Source organism: Aythya marila (assembly GCF_965140915.1).
Source record: "Aythya marila genome assembly, chromosome: W".
NCBI lineage: Eukaryota > Metazoa > Chordata > Aves > Anseriformes > Anatidae > Aythya > Aythya marila.
The window spans coordinates 701,855-722,613 of NC_139081.1; the positions used below are offsets into that span (position 1 = coordinate 701,855).

Below are 20,759 nucleotides of genomic sequence, written 5' to 3' on the forward strand. Positions count from 1 at the left end.
TAATAAATGGCAATATTAATAATAAATCATACGGCACCACACGGCAGAACACGCTAGCGTTACTACACAGCTATGTCTCCATAATCACGTCTGCTAGAAGTCATACTCTGCTGTACGAACAGTGGGGAGCGCAGGACGATTGCCACAGCAAGGAAAGCCGGAGATGCCAGCAGGGCTGATGCAGAATTATGCCCTGGGAGAGAGAACTTCGCAGTCAGGAGGTTTCTACACAAGCATGTCTGAAGTCACTCGTGGACAGCAGGCTGGCATGCCATGCCAGAGAGCATCCAAGCCCCTTCCACAGCTCTAAATGCCCACTGCAAAAGGAAAAGCTGGAAAACACTGGATAATGAAATAGGGAAGAAGGAGGGATTTTCAAAAGGGCTTTATAACTCGCAGTATTCACAGCCAGTGCAGAGGGATGGAGTCCCTCCTTGCTGGAATAAGCTGAATTTGGTCGTGTGGCGGAGGCGGTGGCTTTTTCCCCCAAAGCACAGGAGATGCCTGCTGTGGCTGGGGGCAGATTGAGGGGCTGGGGATGAGACTGGGCTGGGAGGGAGCTGGGCAGCCCAGGGGCCGGTTTGGGGGCTCAGGGCTCCCCTGGGAATGGGACCCCCCTCTGACCACTGTGGGCTGGGCGATGCTCCCATTTGCTCCGAGTTTGTGTGCTACCGGAGCCCCCTGCCCTCTTCCTACGTCTGCGTGTGGGTACGGAGTCACTGAAAAACTAAAAGGTGCAATCTTAAGGGATGATTTTAAATTGTCTTTTGCATCTTCTTTCAGTGTATAGTCAGTTCTCAGCGTCATACAGAATAATATAAAAATGTTAAAATACTTTTAAGCATACTCGTTTTAATTAGAAAAACAGTTACTTTACAGGCTCCTTTATCCTGAGACATCATGGCCAAGATTTTCAAATATGTGACCCTAAGATTTGTCCTTTTTGCAAACAGCCTGATTTTCAAAGGTACTTGAAAGGCTGTGCCTCCCTTTGACCGCACCAACTGTGACCGGAAAACGAGGCCACTAATTCAGTTGTCTGACCGTGGACCTAGGGATGTAAATGGGGAAATCCAGTAATTGTATTTCCTGTTCCCTGTGCTCCAGCTACACTCGCTTCCCTTTAAAAGCCATTTTTTAGCAACTTGGAAGTCCTGATTTCATTCCGCTGCCTGCCTGGCTGGCTCCCACCCGACCCGCTCACCCTCGCGGGTGCTTGGTGGGGCCGGGCCGTGGGGACCCCCGGGCACATCTCCACTGAGCGGCGTGGAGCACTGCAAGGCGTGGGCTCCCCGGCGCTTCCCTGCACTGCGGTACGGGCACAGGCTCCGTGTGCTCACAGCCGAGGAGACGTCGTCTCCCAAAACGTGCTTCACACCGAGGATGCAGCCTCGAGAGGGGCGCACAGCCTGGTGCCGCCCTGGGGCTCGCCTCCAGGGGTGGACACTCCTCAGAGACCTACGGCCACCCATTGGGTATTCAGCAACCAAAATTAAAAGACCAAATAGTGTCACACAGATGTGAATGACAATGTTTCAGTCGGTCTAATTTGGACTAGGGAGTGGCCCCAACTGCCTTAAAACACCGGAGTATTCTAAGAGTAATACAAATGCCTAGCTAAAGTACAATCCGTATTTTCACCTTCTCTGCGAGGTCTTAAAAAAATGTAAAATTCAGTAAATACGAAAATATGCAAGCTGTGGAAATTTGGGATCCACGCTGAAGAACTCGTCAGTGATGATACACTGGGATTCTGGGTGGCTTTTTCAGTCAGCCACGCCAACTAGACGGATGCTGAGCTACTAATAGCAATGGATACGAGAGAAGCGATACCTTTTAAAATTAGCACTCCTAATTCTAATCTGAAAGGAACAATTGACTTGAGATGTTTAGAGGCATTTAGTGGAATGCTGAAATAGGAAAAGATTTTAAAACATACTTCATAGCGTATATATAAATGCAAAATATTTCAACTTTGCTGTGCTGCTGCATGAATAGCATCCACAGAATTTGATAAATGCTTCTGCACTGCTAAATATGCTTAAACCCTTTGATGAACAGTGACAAGGGTGATTAAAAAGCATCTTTATATTATGGAAAATATTTTAGGGTGGGTATTATTATTATTTTTTTTTTTTAGAATTGTATCTGAAGAATGTTTAACTCAGATTTGGGCACTTTTTAGACAATCATTTGGCACTTCAAGATTAGGTTCTTAGGCACAATGCGACAAGGTCAGTTTGGCCAGTCCTTCACCGTGCATCCTGTAGAGCAGCTGGAACTCTGCAGGCAGCTGGTGGGACTCCTGCCACTTGGTTGTGAACTTTGTTCCTTTCTTATCATAGTAGTGGTATGGGAGGTCTTCCCTCGTGTTGGGGTCGAACCCGAACGGCCAGAATCCGTACAAGTGAATCTCTTCGCATATGGCAGAAGCAAGCGTATACATGAGAATACCTGTGCTCAGCCGCTTGGGTGACAGGTGTTTGTTTTTCCAGTATCTGTGAAAAAAAACCCACAAAGGCATGTTAGTATAGGGTACACATAATGCCACGGGTTTGCTGTAAGAAAAAAAGAAAAAATTACTGCATGGAGATTGTCAAAAATGCTGCTGCATGGAGACCATCAGTGCTCACAGCTGTTAACCCAAGCAAGCTAAAGATTGCTGTTCCGGTCAGTCTGTCATGAACAGGACTGCAGAACTGCCTTATTACCAGCCTGATTCTCTTCTGTGATTCCCTTCCACATGTCTTTTTGTTTTTTTTTTTTAACCTGGAAAAGCAGTGCCTTATCCAGAAAGGTAGATTCACTGGCTCCTGGTCACATGCGCCACATTTTCCTTGTATAAATCAGTACAGATTTGCTTGGATCACTCTGCAGATATCTGTTAGCATCCCCAGTTGCTAGCTGGGAAGAGCAAGTTCTTCTATAAGCGGTGCTTTTCTCATGCAGAATCTCACTCAACTCCTCCGTACTCCTTCTGTCTCCGCAAAGCCCCGGCAGGAGCAGAGCCCATGGCAGAGCACACCCTGTGCGCTCCACCAGCCCACCTCAGATGTGCCTCAGTACAAATCCCTACAGAAATAATTGAAGCACTCTCTGAAGCAATAACAAAAGTGCGTTTGCTCTGAAAGCAGACGGTACCGGGCCCTGACTTGCCAGACAGGGCCTATCAGGTTAGTCGTGAACAGAAAAATAAATGCAGTTGTGTTTATATAGAGAGAAATATGTATTTTGACAAGTTAAATGTGAAAGAAAAACACACACCTGTTAACATGTTGCATTATATTTCCTGGCCAAGCCAACTGGACCTTTAGTTGCCCTCTGTGCTCAACAAAGAAGTCAACCAGTGTTCTTGTGACTGTTGCTGATGTGTGGAAGAAGAAAGCCGGGATCCACAGAATGGCTCCGTCAAGCTTTTTGAGACTTAAAAAGAAGTTGTTGCGATCCTGAATGGTCAAAAGATTGTTGTAATACTTCTCCAGGATGCTGGGGTTGAAGGTTGTGAGATTGGTTTTCCTTCCAACATCTTTCTGGAATGCCTCAGTCGGAGCAAAATTGCAACGAAAAACAAAATCAGATTTGTCTATTTCTTGTCCGCACTGACTCCCGGTCAGGATTCCGCTGTTTCCAACCACGGCACAAATGTTGTAATGCTTATTGAGGATCGGAGACACGTCTGGAAGCAGTGATCTGAAGTTATTGCTAATAGAAAAAACGTACTTATGGCTGGAATAATCATAATGCATCAGCTGTCCGATCCGGACACTATTCTTGGTCAAAGAAAAATTTTTTATGACATCGACATGCTGAAGGATTTCTTGCCTAAAATAAAACAGAAAGACAAAAGAAACCATTGAGTTATACTTCCCCCTTTTCTGTGGTAGAGAGATTTACTTCCAGATGGATTTTTTTTTTTTTTTTAATGCAGCAAAGCGGTTTCCTGAGCAAAGTGGTGCAACAGCTTTAAAATTAATATACATAAATAGGAACGAGGGAGCTGGCTGCTCACCCCGTGCTCCGCTTGGCTTTACTGGCCTGTCCTGACTGATGCCAGCTAAGGATGTGTCCGTGTCTGCTGCGATAGTGTCAGGACTAAAACCTCGGATTTGCCATATGAGTGTGAGGAATGTAAGTAACAGCACGCACTTCCCACGTTCACCTTCCTGAAGCGTAGGGCGAAACACATTTCTGTTTGTGCTGCGACATGCCTGGCGGAAGAGTTTGCTGCTGCTGCTGTTCTCTGCACACATTTCACTCGGTTCTGGACCACGGATCTCTGGTAATGATGGATATTGTGTTTGCCATGACGCATTTGAAACAAAACCAAGAAGTCCAGCTGAATTAACAGACACGTAGCTGATTTTTTAAATACAAGTATTTCTTGTGTTCCCATTAAGGAGCTTTGAGTCACAAAACAAGTGACAGTCACTGTCTCCCTTTATGTAAACATAATTCCTTAATGTCTTTTTTGAGCAAGCACGCCAGCATCTTTGCAAGGGTTATTAGGAACACTTAAAAAAACAAACAAAACCAACCCTGCTCAGGAATTTCCCTAGCAGGGCATAAAATTAGAAAACCAATACCACTTTATTTGCTCATGTTTATGGAAAACAAACAACCTTTCTTCCAGCTCGCATCCTCCAATGTCTAAGCATTAATGGAGTCCCACTGGGTACCCTAATTATGGGTTATGGCTGACAGACAAATGCAGAGGCAGATCCTGAGGCATTAGCTAAAACCAGCAGAGGGGTGACACTGAGTTATTTATTAAGAATGAGCTGGTGGTGCCAGGAATGAAGCCATACTACGGGGGGGCACTGCTACACCAGCCGGGGAGATCCCAGGGAAGGGATGGGGCAGGCAAAGTGCCATCGCCTCTTGGATGCCCACAGCTCCTCTGGGGCTCCTCTGGGGCTCCTGATGGGCGGTGGGCAGCTTTTGGCAGTGCTGAAAGTTCATCACCAGCCTGCTGTGCCCACAGCAGTGCTGCCCCAGGACTGGAGATGTGAATGTGCAGCTGGTGCTGCAGGGCTGCGGTGCCCCACTCTGCAGGGCTGAGGGACCTGGGTTCACATTTCCTGGGTGGGATATGTGAACAGTCACGGTGCAGCCCCAAACCAGCGGGCATTCATCAAGATAAAGCCAGAGCCAAGATGGCAGTAGCTATCTTAAATGGCTATGGGATGCTGTTTTCTTTAACTTCCCTGCTGTATATAAATACTGCAGTAAGGCCAATAAATACCAGAGGCTGGGCAGACATCACCGAGTTCACATCACGGTGGGGAAAAGAAAAGCCCATTTTGCTCCACATGAAGCACAGGGCAGCTTTGAGGCAGCTTAAGGAACCGAGAAACTCCTTCTATTGCCACAAGGCCGTGAAAGTCAGCACACCCTGTGATGGGAGGCAGAAGCCAATGTGCCGTGAGGGCATCTCAGGGGGGTCCGGGCTTGGTGGCCCCCCTGAGCCAGCCGGAGCGGTGGCAGGAGGCAGAGCCGCACTGCACTTGCTCAGAGCTGCTGGCGGCTGGGAAGTTGTGCTGGGCGTGCTCTGCCCTCAGTGAACGTGGCACTTGGTGGCTGCTACAGGCCGATTTGTTTTGAGTTTTAAGCAGCCAGCCATTTATCTTGATAAATGACAATTTCTCTCGCACTCTGGGAAACTGGGTCATGTTCCGTTTGGTAAAAGGATGCGTGTTGCAGCTTGGTGTCCTGCTCTGAGATAATCAATTCCTCCACGATAACTGTAACCATCTTGGGAAATGCTCTGATTCAGCCTTTGTTTCTCACGGCTGGCGAATTACTCAGAACTCGGAGTATTTAGCAGCCCCAGGCTGCATTTTCTTACCCCCTCGGGGGAAGGGGATAACCTCGGGGAAGGTGAGAGGGGGTGAGCGGGCGCCGAGCGCTCACCTCTGGTGCGCGAAGGCGGTCCGGTTGAACACCCACTTGGAGGGCTTCTCCTGCAGCTCGTGGCTCAGGGAGTTCGTGATGGGCACGAACGAGGGGTCCAGGAACTTCAGCGCAAACTGCGACCTGCAAGGGAGAGCACGGACCCACACGGGCACGGGGGCACAAGCACTGGGGCACGGGCACGGGGCGCACACCCAGGGGCGCACACCCAGGGGCACAAACCCAGGGGCACAAACCCAGGGGCACACACCAAGGGCACAAACCCGGGGCACACCCAGGGGCACACGCAGGCCGTGCCCCGTCTCCAGCCGAGCCCGAGCCGGGGGCAGCACCACGGACAGCGCCGGCTGCTCCGCGCCGCTCCCCGACGGGCCGGGCCGGGCCGGGCCGTGCCCAATTGCGCCGGGATGCACCGTGCCGAGCCGAGCCGTGCCGAGCCGAGCTGCACCGTGCCGAGCCGAGCCGTGCCGAGCCGCTGCCCACCCTGCAGCCCCCCCGATGCACCGAGGATCCCACGCCCGGCCCGGGAGCCCCGCGGTCCGGGGTCGCCGCCCGCCTCCCGCAGCCCCGGGGATGGCGGGGCCGGGGCCGGGCCGTGCCGGGGGTCCCCGGGCTGCGGGGGAGCGGCGGCGGGGCCGGGCCGGGGCCGCGGGGCCTTCCCGGGGCCTTCCCGCGGGGCTCCGCCGAGCAGCGCCGCGGCTCCCCCGGCACCGGCTGCGGGCGGCGGGGAGCGGGCGCGGGGGTGCCGGGGGTGGGACGGGTGGGACGGGTGGGACGGGAGGGAGGGCCCCCGCCCCCGGGCCGTGCCCCCCCCCAGGCTGGCCTCACCTGAATCCCGCGTGGAACATGTACATGCGGGGCCCCCCCGGGCCGGCGGCGCGGGGCGCGCCGAAGATGTTGTCCTTCTTGAGCGAGACGTAGCTGATGAGGGAGAGGATGAGCAGCGCGATGCTCAGCATCACCAGCCCCAGCACGCTGGCCACCCGCACCATCTTGCAGCTCCTCATGCCGGGAGGCGGCCCCGCGGCTGGGCGTGTGCGGGGGGGGCGCCGCGGGGCTGCATGGGGGGGGGCGGCGGGCGCGGGGGCGGCGGGCTCGGCCCGGCGGCGGGGACGGGGCCGGCACCGCCGAGAAAATGGAGGGAGCGAGCGAGCGGCGGCGCTGAAATGGCAGCCGCAAGCCCAAGGCCCGGCTCCCGCAGCCCCGAGCGCCGCCGGGCCCCCCCCGCCGCCCCGCCCGGCCCCCCCCGGCCCCGCTTCCCTCCGGCAGCCCCGGGGGTGCGCCCCGACGGCTGCCCCCGACGGCCCCGGGGTGCCCGGCCCGGCCCCGCGGAGCCCCCGGTGCCCTTTGGGATCGGGGCTCCCCCCCCGGACCGTTCCTCGGCCCCGTGCCCCCTCCGCCAACGGCTCCCGGCTGTGCTTCGGGCTGCACCCTGCAAACCTGCGGTGTCCCCAAACCCGCGGTGTCCCCAGCCCCACAGTGCCCCCAGCCCCACGGTGTCCCCCTGGCAGGAGGGCTGGGGGCTGCCGGGGGCTGCAGATGGCCAGTACAGCGCTGTGGGGTCTGCCTCTCAGCCTCGGTGCTCTAGAATGCACCCAAAGACCCCTTGCTTTCTAAAACCAAGGAGTTTGGGCCACGGTGCGACCTACAAGAGCCCTGGCTGCAATTAACTGGCCCGTAAATGACCCAGCAACCTTCACGTGAACTCCGGGAGAGCCCCACTTCTGCAAACCGAGGAGCGTTGGTCTCCTACGAACACAACTTGTGCATGCTGCAGTACTTGCCGGGTTTCTTCAAGCTACATTTCTTTTTCCTTATGAAGCTCACCCCCATAGACAGCTCTGCCTCTGAGCCCTGAGTTCATAGAAGTGCCTTATAAATAATAAATATTGTCTTTGTAGCACCATCCTTGCTCTGGGCTATATCCTACAAGCTCCCCATGCATGAGGCTCGCTTTGAAGAGGTGGAACATGAGGAGCTTGCAGGGCTGGGTTTTACGTCACAGCATGGTTCTTCAGCCTTCAGTGGGAATTTGGCCTGAGTATGGCCTGGAGGACTGCATCCCATTGCCCTGGGATCCTTGTGGCTTTGGCAGAGAGGGAAGAGAATGCAAATTGAGGAAATAATGCTGCTTTGATATACAGCAGGCAGCTTTCTTGCATGGCTCTTCACATGGTTTCCGATCAGCTCCTCTGCTGCTGTCCCCACGGTGCGTGCTGTCCTCAGCTTCAGCACGTCCACCCAGTGTGCTCAGGACATAGCACCTACAACTTTTTACACTTTGGAAATCAATTCTGTAATGTCTAGCATTAATTCTTACGTGGTTTCTGGCCACGTGTGTTGGGGCTGGGTATAAGCTCCTAGGGGTAGGACTACGCAGTCCTCACGTCCTTTCTTTTGGGGCGCAGGCGTGCAGCTGGGGGAGCAGAGGGGCTGCGGCCTGAGATGCAGCTGAACCTTGTCCCGAGACGCTGCACGGCACGGGGTGTGTGCTGCAGGAGGGCTGAGGGCAATGCGGGGCACAGAGGGGAGCAGAGCGCAGTGCTGCGGGCAGGACAGGGCGGTGGCGGTGTGCCAGGCCCCTGCTGGCTCATGGTGCGCCCTGATCCCACCTGGCCTCTGTGCAGGGGACACCGGAGAGGGCGGCTGAGGGGTGCGTCGGCAAGAAATACTTAAAAAGCCTGTCTAAAAGTGCTCCGTTCTGACCCGTTTCCCTGGCCCCAGCCCTGGCGGGGCCGCGCAGCGGTCCCAGGGTGCTGTGCACGCGAGCACGTTGCAGGAGAAACAAAGGCAGTTTTTGCTTCAGATTCTTCAGAGATAGCAATATGTCAGGAGCCCCTAGAGAGGCTGAAAGTAAATGAATCAGTGCTAGAAAGTGAAGGATATCATCCGCACTGAATGGTGAAGAGGAGTCCTGAACAGTATCTTCATTGATTTTCCTGTAATTGACACAGAATCCCGGCTTGCCTGAGGGCTGCTGCGCGAGAGGAGTGGGGAGGCCCAGGTACAAGGAGCTGCCTTCCTGAGCCGCGAGAATTTCTCCTCAATTAGGTGGCTGATTTTTTGTGAGCACCTTTGAAAGAGGCAGTGGGTTGGCAAGCTGGTGTTTTCATTATTCACAGGGTGTTTTGCAAGCTGTGCTAAAGAAAGGGGGCAGAGGAAGACGTGCCTCGTGCCTCAGCATTGCCACTGCTTTCCACCAGCCTCAACCTGGGGATCCGAGAGGTCTGTTCCCACCCAAATGACCCTGGTTCTGTGAAAGTGCTGGTGTCCAGGGCCGCAGCGAGTCGTTGGCTGCTGATAAATACCTGTCCGTAAGTGAGTGTGCTTGCTAGAAAATACAGCGGTGGCATACAGCAGGAAATTTGTAGGAATTACTGTTTTGATTAGATTTCAAGTCTCCAAGGAGGAATATGCCTTCCCTATAAAACCCCTTCTGCCTGCAGCTTTGGTACGGCGGCTCGAGCAGCAGGACAGACAGAGGTCCCCGCTGCTCGGACAGACAGACAGACAGACAGGCAGAGCCTGGCGGGGCAGCCCCGGCTCAGGGCACTCCCCCAGCACATGCAGGACGTGCAGGCAGAGGAGACCTCCTCGTGTTTGGGGTAATCCTTGCCCCAAAGGAGGAGGCAGGCTGCACCTGGGTCAGCTGCATCACTGGAAAATGTGTTACAGTGCCTAAAATCCCATCAGAAGCGGAGTAAATCCCGACGTTAGTAGGAGGTTGGTTTTATGCTAGGGAAAAAAGACAGGTTCTAGCTGTGCAGCAGTGATGTGCCAGCTCTGGCACCAGACGCAGAGCCGAATTCCAGCTAAGCTGAGCTGCAGTTTGAACACATGAGGTTGATCATCGTAAATGTGATGGGGGAACCTCCTTACCCTTAATCTACCAGACATTTATGACTATCTGCTGCTCTGTCAGGAATACCAAGAGGTGTTTTAGCTAATACATGCCTTCGTGATGGGCCAGTGGATGTGGGCAGTCAGTGAGGTTGGAGATAGCTCTGAAGTGGTCGGGTCCTGTCCCTGCCCCAGCCAGGGCAGCCAGAGCCACGGCCAGGACACATCCAGCCGGGCTTTGAACTTCTCCTAGGATGGAGGCTCCGCAGCCCAGCACAACCTGCTCTGTGCCTGACCTCCCTCACAAACACACGTTTGGGTGCAATTTCTCATATTTTGATTTGTGCCCATTGCTCCTTGACCTGTTGCTGGCGGGAAGAGCCTGGCTCCCTCTTCTTTTTCTGTGTTTGGACACAGGGAAGCGATGTAATTAACGCCGTGAAAGGCACGGTGACATCTCATTTGCAGCAGCACTCCATGACCAGGGAGGGATCTCTTCTTTACAGCGCTTGGTGGTAACGTGTTCATCTGCCACTGCTAATTCAGCTGTTAATGCCCCCTTCTCAAGCTACAGCAAGCACATGTTTTTATTTGGTGCAAAGATTGGCTGTAATTCCTATTAAATTCTTCCTCCCCGGAGAAGTGGGGCAGTCAGGACGCTGGCTCCAAGCGCTGCGGCTCTGCTCATGCTTCCCCTTGTCCCCTCTTGCTGTGGAGCTGATAAAGGAGCCCTACTTTCTGCAAAAACAGTGAGACTTCGTAAAAAAATCCCAGAAAATGTTTGCGTTGGGTGATTTTCTTCTTGCGATGCTGGGTGACAGTCCCCATAGACCACAGATCTGAAAGAAGCATCTGATTTTGGAGACCACCCTGCCACATGGAATAAAATAACCGCAGAGTGGATGGCAAAAGGCCTCTCCACACACAGCACGCGTGTGCTTGGGGCTGCCACGAGCCTGCACCCACCGGCTCCTGGCAGAGCTCCTGGAGGCCCTGAGGTGGGGCTGACAGAAAGAGCTGAGCTTCACGGCTGCCCACGGGTGGAATATTCCTCCAGACCGGTTTCCGATAATGAAAAACCAAAATCTCTGCAGCAAAACGCTGTCAATAAGTGCTTTGTTGCCAGTAAGGAAACAATATCCAACAGAGGCACATGGCAGGATTCTTCCTGATGCTAGGGAAGACTGCAGAAGAGGAGAAATGTGTGTGAAACAGGGACAAGGATTCAAGCAGTCAGAGAAGACAAGAGCTGATGTATCAGTGGAGCAGAAATGCAGATACGCTACATAAAAGAAAGCAGGAGCATCGATCTGCTTTCATGTCCGACAGGGGAAATACCCATTGGGTTGAGCGTGCACTTAGGAACGGTTCCCCCTTTTTGACTTATTCATACAAATGGGACATGGTCTTTTTAACTCTACAGGAAAGTTGTGCTTTGAAGATTTGCACCCGCTGAAATGAACCTTTTCAGAGCTGTTTTTCTGTCTCCTTCCCTTCTTTGAAGCCCATGCGTAGGGTCTCCAAGCAGTGAGGGCATCCTGGTCTGACTGACTGCACCCAAAATAGTTTTAAAGTCTCTTTAAAAACAAGTGCTTGCTAGCCTGCTGGTGTGTGAAGCTCTATGAATTTATTATCAGAAGCATTCTCCTTCCTCGGCTGCGTTCAGCTTTCGCTGCTGGTTTGTAGCATCTCCACTTGCACTGAAAATCTGTTCCCTGGGGAAGGAGGTAAAGAGAGAGCCACCTGCGACTCCAATCACGGGGCTGTATTAATAAAAGCCTCTCTCCCGGAGTCCCTCGCTCCTAAAACATTTGCAGCAGCCAACAAAGGCAGAAACTCGCTGCGAGCAGAGCTGCAAAGGGGACGGCACCAGCAGCTGGGGGCCTGGGGGACACCGAGGTGTGAGCGCGTGGCTGGGACAGCAGCGGGACACGTGCCTGAGACGTGGTGGGCACCTTGCAGGAGCCTGTGCCTGGTGGGGCATTGCGCAAACCATGAGCCATGGGCAGTGCCAGCCACCAAGGACACGAGCAAGGAGTGCCATTGAGTGGCCACAAAAAGCACGCGGGTGCTGCGATGGGGAGGGCAAGGGCAGGGACGTGCACCCTGCCATCCAGGTGGCACCAGGCTGGTCCCAGTGGCACCAGTCCGGACCCGGTGGCACCAGGCTGGTCCCGGTGGCACCTGGCCGGGCCCAGCGGCACCCAGGCCATCTCAGCAGCAGGGCAGCTCCGCTTTCCCTGAGTCACTCTCTTGAACGAAGGGCCCGGTTTTTCTGCTGATGCAGCGCCTCGGGTATCTAAATGCTTTGTTGAACGTCTGCCCAAGTGTGCGTAAGTGCTTTCAGGTTAGGTGGCTGCTGAATTGGGTTTCCTTGGACAATTATTTTCAACATAAGTACCCAAAGCTTGCTTGAGCCCTTTTCTAAGTGCTTAAGTTATTATTATTTTTTTAAACCTGGCGCTGTATCCTTATACCTGTGGTCAGAACAGTCCCAGATAAACAATTATTTTAATTACATTTGCAAAAAGCACTTGCTGGGCACAAAGGGCACGCATCTCCTGACTTCACTACACACGGCATTTTCTTTTAGCCTCTGACCTCCCGCTTCTCCTGGTCCCAAGCACCTGCTTGGTGCAGCAAAGCCCCCAGCCAGGGGCTGGTCCATGGTACCATCATCCACTGGTACCGTCAGTGAATTCAGCCCAAAGCCTCAGCAGGCAATGATGGCAGAAGAAAGAAATAATCTTGAAGGGCCAAAAGAGAGAAAGCGTCGTGCGTGCGGCCACCTCCTCCACTCACTTTTGATGTAAATGCATGACAAAAGTCCATTAAGCAGGGCTGTACGAGCCGTGGGAGGTGGGAGGCACACGAGGAAGCACAAGCACCCTGGGGACACTCACGAACATGCTGAGGATGCCCCAGCACCAGCACAAGCATGGGACTTCCCTCACACCACCCGCAGCCCAGTGCCACAGCGCCACAGGGGGACAAGGACACTGGGTCTGGGGACACTGCCGGCTCCTGCAGCCACGCTCACACTTCTCCTGGCTAAGCCACCAGGAATTTACGAGAGGCTCCAGGATCCCACACTAACGGCTGCTCCTGCTCCCCCCAGCAAACCGTGCTGGTGGTCCCCGGGCAGGGCGAGGGGCAGCCCCCAGCATCCTGCAGCGATGTGCTGAGCCGCTCGCTGCTGCCCCGTGGACGCTGCCCTCAGCCTGCAGGGACGAACCCGGCATCCCAGCCCCTGGACGTGGCCCTCGGGGACGTGACCGACCACTGGCGCTGCCCTGACCTCCCCGAGGACAAACATCTCTGCTACAGAAAATACTAATGAAGGGGCTGGGGCTGGGAAGAGTAACGGAGCGATTAGTGGTGTGCATGCAGCTGAGCTTCCTGCAGATTACTTGTATTTAAGCCTAATCCCCCGCATTGAAAAAAAAATCCCAAATCTCTTCATTTTTTTATGGAGTGATTATCACAGCCTCCGGAATGATTGTGTAAAAATTAATCTGGGGGGATGAGATTGGTTTTGGAGCTGTGGCGCGGTGCCAGCCAGGCGGCTGAGCTGGTAAACAAGCCTGTGCCACGGAGGGGGCCCTGGGCCCACGCCGGCCCCCTCAGCATCGTGCGGGGCACTGCGGCTCAGGATCAACGCGGGTGCCAGTGGGACAGGCTGTGGCAGTGTCCCGGTGCCCTTGGTGCCATCGGAGGCTGCACGGTGCCCGTGTCCCCCGGCAGCCCCCGGCACGGCGGCGCGGCCACCCCAGGGCCCCGGTCCAAGGAGGTGCCTCAGCGCAGCGTCAGGGGTGCGCCGTCCTGCTGACAGGCGTGATGGATCTGTAACTATTCTGAAGTGCTCCATGAATATTGCATGCGGATCCACTTATTGGAGCCTCCGCTGCAGGGGTACCTCGGCCTGCTCTAATAGTGGCCGTCAGGAAATGCAAGCAGGGGAAGAAGAGTTCGAGATCAGCCCTTCTGCTGCCAGCCCACGAGACAGCGGCCAGCGGGACTGGAGAGCAGTGTGGGAGGGCACGGGGCTCCTGGCCCTTGTGCTGAGCCTTGTGGATGAGGCAAGCGTGGGCCTCAGTAGGGTTCTCACCTGGTTTTCCCCCTTGTGGGATTCCCGACCCTAAAGCAAGGTGCCCACAGGTTCGGGAACTGAACCCGAGGAGCCACCCAGACTGTTTTTTTTTGCATTAATTCACGCAGGGACATTTAGCCAGGAGTTGGAGCATTTGCCTTGCTTTAATTTTGTGCATTAATCAGCAGGAGAGGGGCACATTTTAGTTTGATGTAGATGGTCACCATCCCTTTCCCATTTACACCCATGTGGCTCCATTGATTTCATTAGGATCCGCCAGGCAGAAATGAGAGCGGAACTCGGGCCCTTAATGAAGACGGCTGTTAGTAAAGGCGGAATGATGGAAAATAATTAACCCTGCACAAAAATGCACGATGCTGAAAGGGAGGAATACATAATTTAGGAATCAGGAGGCAGTTCGGCAGTATTAATCGCAGACAGCATGTCTGAGCAGCACGACATGCCGAGAGTCGCCCCGCTCGCCGTGGACCCGGGCCAGCTCCGCTGCTGGGGCTGCAGCGAGGCTCCAAGAGACGCCGCGGGGCTGCCGAGGCTGCTCCCCGCCTGCTCCTCTGCTGGGCAGGGCCAGATGTGCTGCCTCCGCTGGTGGAGCCTCGGCCAATTCCATTAATTAAAGTTCTAATTGTGCTAAGGGAGCTCTGACCTCCGAGGCGGACCCTTGCCCTCGTTCACGAGGAAGATTGGATTATTCCTACCTCTCCTGATTGTCAGTGCCTTCTTTGCTGCTAAAATATTCTCCCTAGTCCCTGATCAAATGACTTAAAAAGGCCAAACACGGGGCTTTCAACAACAATAACAAATACACCGATTTATTTAAACAGGCACCAGAACCAGTCATTCAATAGGCAATTTCTGGGGAGGGCTATAAATGAACGCTTCCCCCTGGCAGTGCTTTAAGGCTTGGGTACTGGATTTAGGAGCTCCTTCGGTGCTTCCTTTCTCTCACACAGGCAGTGCTTAGGAACCAGCGACATGCCTTGGGCATTGGGGCTGTTCCCCACGCCGGGGATGGCGACAGCCCCGCTGGTAGCGGGATCATTTCAGGCATGGCAGGGACAGGAGCAGAGCCGTGCCCGTGCACCTCGCAGCCCAGCGGCAGGGGAGGGTGTTGAGGATGTGATAGTGCAGGAGTGGAGCTGCAGACGAACCAAGAAAATCCTCGGACAGCCTTCAGTGCTCACCGCTGTTGAAGTCAGTGGGCTTCAGCGCCTGAATCCTGACTGCTGAGCGATTTAATCTGATGAGACTGCTCCTTGCAGACCTCAGCCTGGAGACAGCGTCATTATTCAGGCAAACCTCAGCTTCTGAGGCCGGCCCCAGCCCCGAGCAGCCCAGATCCGTGCCCGGTGGGCACACCAGGAGAAGACGCCCGTGTCAGAGCACCCCGCGAGCTGCCTGCTCCCGGCCAGCGGGTGCCTGGTGCCAGGCCCCTGGAGGCAGGCACACGGGGAGCTGGGCGAGGTGTGAGGAGTGAGCCAGCGGTCATCCGCGATAACGAGCAATAACGTCATTACGAAATTGCTTCTAAGAAAACAGTTTGTCTTAGAGCTTTCCTCTGCCAAGTCCTCCCGTTGCCGACAGCTCGCTGTGCCAACGGCATGAGGGAGCCCAGATCAGCGTGGGGGCTGTCAGCGAGGGGCCTGGCCCTGCGGGGACCTCGGCCCTGGCACCGGCGGCTCCGTGTGGGTCCTGAGGAGGCAGCAGGTGCCGGGGTCTCCAGCAGCTCTTGGCCCTTCCACACCTTCCTGTTCCCAGCTGGGAGCAGCAGGCCAAACTTCACCCAGATAGAGATGTGCCCCTGCCATTAAAACATTACCTATTATCAGCCTCGGCTTCTCACAAATTATTTATGGCGGCGTGATAACGCAGCCAAGTGCAAAGGTGACACGAAGGAGCCGTTCAGGGTTTGGTGGCACGGCGAGCCCCGCCGGAGGGAGGACTTTGAGCCGTGGCTGGTGCTGCCACTGGGCACCGCGTGGGGACATCTCCGGAGCCCCGTCCCACGGCCCCATACCCACTGCAGCCCCGCTGGTGCCCCCGCGCCCCGTCCTTCCCCTGCAGCCCCACTGCGGCTCCAGGCGGACGACACACGCTGCTGTCACGCGGCCTCCCTTTCTTAAATACTAAATCAAGGAATTATTCCTTAAATGACCGTAATTTTATTTTCTGGTCCTAGCTAATGAGCTATTTGTGTAATGAATCATAAATTACTTAGAGCAAGATCTTTCTTTTACTTAGAATGGGTAAAAAATATGCGGCTTCTCCAGCCCGAGCGGCTGCCCGTGCCCACGAGGTAGTGCATTTTTCCAGCTGAACCCTCAGATATGCACAAGCCCTAATTTTGCAGATAAACAGCTTCTATTTCATTAAATGAGCTCTGCACAGAATGTTTGTCTTAGTTATTTCCAGAAAATTAATTCATAGAACTTAATCTGTTTAGCATCTGATTAATGGGATTTTTAATCACCCATAATAATGATAATAAAAGGCTTAAAGCAATAACAGAGGAAAAGGTGTGTATTTGTCTTTGCTATCCCCATTGTCCTGACAGTCATCAGCGCTGTACAATAATTCATGATATTTGGCATTGTTTCTTTCAGACCTATTGATCAGATGAAAAAAGCAGATCTCGTTTGAATCTGATTCATTTAACCGTTTTTGTAAAATTACCTATTATCAGGAGAGGCTGCTTGGCAGCAGGCTTTTCAGTCTCCTTGAGTCGAGACACATCTGTACCGTTCGCTCCTGTGACACAAATATCATTAAGTCCATGTCTCCAATAATTAAATGCCTGCTGCATGACACCTAAAATCATATTTGTTGTCAGCCATGGCACGGGGTACAATAGTGATGTATTACAGCATAAATCCAGCGCAGGAGTAACCGTGCTGTGGCAAAGACATTTACCTCCAGAATGTTACTCTGGTGTGTATTTGACTTTTATTTTGTTAACCATCTGAAAAATGTATGTCATGCAATATGCCAAAGCAAACAATGCCCATGCTATCCAACGCAAAAACTGCGCAGAGCAGCTGAAACTGGGTGCGCTTCGCTGGGAGCAGGGAGCAGCAGCTCTGGCACGCTCCCCCAGCCCTTGCTCCATCCCATGGCACGCTGCGTGCCCGCTGCTGGAGGCTGGATGACTTCGGTGGACAACGCGTGCTCCGTGTCTCCCTGCTGACAGGTTTCTGGCTTTGTCCCCCCTCTTTCAGCCTGCTCGTCTGCTCCCTCCCCGGCACTGCCTTCTCCTCGCGCTCAGCCTGGCCTCCATGCACGGCACCACACATCGGGTCACCATTGAGGCACTGCAAAGCCCCGCTGCCCTACATGTTTTGCTCGGGCTCTGCTTCAGGCTGTGCCTCCTGGTGCTCCACATGCCCTTCGTGTGCCACAAGGAGAGGCAGGAGTGTCCCCTGGATGCAGAAACAAGGGCAGGATGGAGAAGGACGAGTGGCTCTGGCAGCCCTCTGTCACGGGCACGCTGCCATGCATGCAGGGAGTGCTGGCACCTGCTGCAGCGAGGAACCTGCTCCTTTTGTCCCGCAGCAAGGTGAAACATGCAGGTTTTGCCATGGGGGGGTGAGCCGAAGGTCAGAGCGTGGGGGCAGGCTGCCCGCTGTCCGCGGGAGGATCGATAGCCCCGGCCCTCCGCATGCACACGCCGCTGACGGGCAGTGTGGGAGGGCTGCGGGGCGGTGGGAGAGTGGCAGCAGCATCCTCTGCCTCTCGCCGGGCGCCTTCCCTCTCCCGGTCTGAAATTGGAAAGGAATGGATCGATTTTTTACTCTTTTCGGGGTGAGGGGAAATTGCAGAATGAAGATGACTTGAAAGAATTAGATGGATGGGAGTAACTGAAGCTCATCCTCCACGGGGGAGAAAAATGCAGCAAAAATGAGGGTGTTAGCTATCCATCCTTCAGTCAGTGTTTTTATAGGGAGCTCCATCACGGGAGCACCTGGGCGACGGGATGAGTGTGAGCTCTGCTAATGGAGGTGGCTGCGCAACTTTAATAATTCAGCACCAGGAGATATTCACATAGGCAAAAACACCACGACAACCCCAAGAGCGGGTCGGCTGCGCCTCGTGCCGGGCTGTGACCGGGGCCCTGGGGGCTCCCCCAGGACTTGTTGCTGCCAGGGCAGCCCCAGGGCAGCGGGGTGGCCACGGGTGGCTTGAGGAGATGTCTCTGTGGCTGCCAGCCCTCCACCAGGGGAGGCAGAGGTCCGGCTGGCATCTCCGAGGCTCAGGAGCTGTGCAGCCACTTCCCAAGTGCATTTTTTCCTCTTGGAGCTTGGGGGGGCCGAGGGGCAGCGGCGTCCCCCTGCAGCACGCTGCTGCCCACGCAGGCTGCCGTGCACCCGCAGCCCCCCTCCCTGCAGAGCCCTTATAAATTCACAGCTTAGCAGGTTTCAGGCTGATTGCCTTTTCTCATGTTGTCTCTCTGTAAATGAGGCTTTTCACAGATGACAGATAGAGCTGCTCCTCCAGAGCATAAATCCTCAGCCCGTCCGAAGCACCGCCACCAACTCTTTAACAGCTTTGCCTCGCCGCCAGCCCAAAGTTCAGCCCTGCGGATGACACAGCCGCTGTGATGATAATTCCTCATCAATTAGTCCCCACGCCTTCCCCCTGCAATGTCTGCTGGTAAAGTCCAGCCTGGGCATGACCTTAGCCCCTGGATCAGCATCGCTGCAGAGCTCCCTGCCCTCTCCTCTGGCCAGTCCCTCGCTGAACAAGGCGAGGAGACAGATTCCTGCAGCCCCGGCCCTGAGCTGCGTTTCCCTCATCTGTTGGGTTTCCAGGAGAGCTTCTCCTTCCTCCCTGCCCTCGCAGGAGGTGCCCTGTGCTGGCCTCGCCAACCTCTGCACCCGTGGGCTCCGGGTGCATCCCCAGCACTGCGGTGCTGCCAGCACCCAGACCCCTGCCGGCCCCCAGCAGCACCAAAATTGCCTCCTGCGGGCAGCCCTGACCCCTTGGCAGCTCCGTGCCCCTCCACCAGCACCCCAACGTGCCCCTCGCTCAGCACCCCCGGGGCAGGGTGAGCGCCTGGAGCCCTGCTCCCTGCAGCCCGTGCAGGGCACTAAGCTCCGTGTCTCGTCACGTTATCGTTTACTGCCATAATTTATCCGTTTCATCTTTTATTTATTGTTTGAGCGTCTTTCCTCGGGAGGATTTCAGGGCAGTTTGAGTCCCAAGGCCTATTTTTGCAGGCTTTCTGAGAGCTTTTCCCATGTTATTGGCCTCATTTATTATCTCCATTTCTCCTCTTGGTGCACGTGGATCCTCCCGGGGCTTTCAAAGCCAGCTGCTGGGCGAGAAGCCGCCCGTGCAGCACCGAGCTTGTCCTGTGCAGGGCCGGGGCAGCCAGGGCAGGGTGCTATAGGTGTGTGTCCAGCTATAGGTGTGTGTCCAGCCCCACACACAGCATGGGGAGGTGCCGGTGCTCCTGGGGGCTTCAGGCAGGACCCCACACCCCCCTAGCCCCCCATACACGCGCTGCCTCGGGCTCCGTGTCCCAGCCCGCTGCGCGCCGGTGGCTTTAAGAACCAAATTGCTGTTATTTTTTTCCTGCTGCACAAGACGTACACAGGCTGATAAGAGCAGCGTATAAAAGCTTGGTAATTGTTTTATAGCACAAAAGCGAAGCGATTTCACTTTGTCTGTGCAAATCAAGCCACTTGCCCTGGCCAGAGCTGACGAGGAGCAGAGCCAAATCCTGCGGGGTGGGGGGCTATGGGGGCTACGGGGTGCTATGGGGCACTAGGGGGTGCTGGGGGGTGCTGGGGGGGTTATGGGGGCTGTGGGGGCTGCAGGGGTCTCTCAGGGGAGCCCCACACTGCTCGTCCATTGAGGCAGGGGCTGGAGCGGGGACAGTCAGACACTTGGCAGCACGAATGGGCAGGGCAGGGAAAGGAATGGGGAACAAATCCACCGCCAAAGTAAATTGCCACAGTTTAACTAAAATCAATGCCACTATGCTGATTTACACCCGTGAGCATGTTGGCAAGGATGTGTAACCGCAGGGCACCCCGCGGCACCCCCTGCCTGTACACACAGAGCCCTGCCCAGCCCTGAGACCCTTCCCGTGGCCGCAGCTCGGGGCATTGCGCTCCCTCCGCTGCCAGGGGCCAGCATCCTGCAGCATCCTGCCACAGCGAGGGCCTGCGGAGGAAGACAAACCTTTCGGAAATGATCTCCATTTTTAGAAGAGATCTGATTATCAACCTGGTCGAGAGCACGCTCACATTCCTGCCGAGGCAGGAGGCACAGCCCAATGTTCATTACTCTGCTCCCAGATGAACAGTAAGTCTCTGGAACAGTACTTACAGCCTGTAATAATATTACTGCTCGGTCTGCTACATGGTCCCTCAGTCATTTTTTCAATTAAAAAAGGACCAATGCTCTATTAACCTTTTGCCTGCTACTCCATTCTTCATACAACCGCCGGCCTGAGATTGCAAGCCATGTATTAAAAAAGGCATATATTACTGTAAACCATCTCCAAGTTTGCTGTCATTAGAAAGATGAAGCATCATTTTTTCATTGAAAAATATGAGGCGGTTTATCAAATTCACAACCTCTGAACTGGCGGCGAAATCTCTCTGTTACCCATGCAGCACGAGGTGACGCGCACACCCCGGAGCTGCGGTGGCCGGGCAGCGGTGTTTGCGTTCGGGGCCGCGGGCTGTTATTACCAGGAGCCTTGGGCAGGGGATGTGGGCACCTCGAGCAGGCAGTATAACCCAACACGTACTGCAATCTGGGCAGTGCTCGGGCCCCAGGGAGGCTGCGGGTCGGAGCAGCTTCCCCGGGCATCCCCCACGGGATGCCGGGACCTCGGCACCTCTCTGGGCACAGGGCCCACGCTGGCCTCACCAGAGCCACAACACGGATGGGT

The 20,759-nt window shown here is 54.9% G+C and overlaps 1 protein-coding gene across 1 annotated transcript; it reads right to left on the reverse strand.

Moving 5' to 3' along the window:
- Nucleotides 1–2,143: 2,143 nt before the first annotated feature.
- On the reverse strand, nt 2,144–6,917 carry LOC309889440 (alpha-N-acetylneuraminate alpha-2,8-sialyltransferase ST8SIA3; the record flags this gene model as incomplete). Its single annotated transcript, XM_082782287.1, has 4 exons — nt 2,144–2,498; nt 3,265–3,822; nt 5,911–6,033; nt 6,739–6,917. The coding sequence occupies 4 exons, from the start codon at nt 6,915–6,917 to the stop codon at nt 2,216–2,218; spliced, it is 1,143 nt and encodes a 380-aa protein (XP_082638413.1). The 3' UTR covers nt 2,144–2,215.
- Between the last annotated feature and the right edge of the window lie 13,842 nt (nt 6,918–20,759).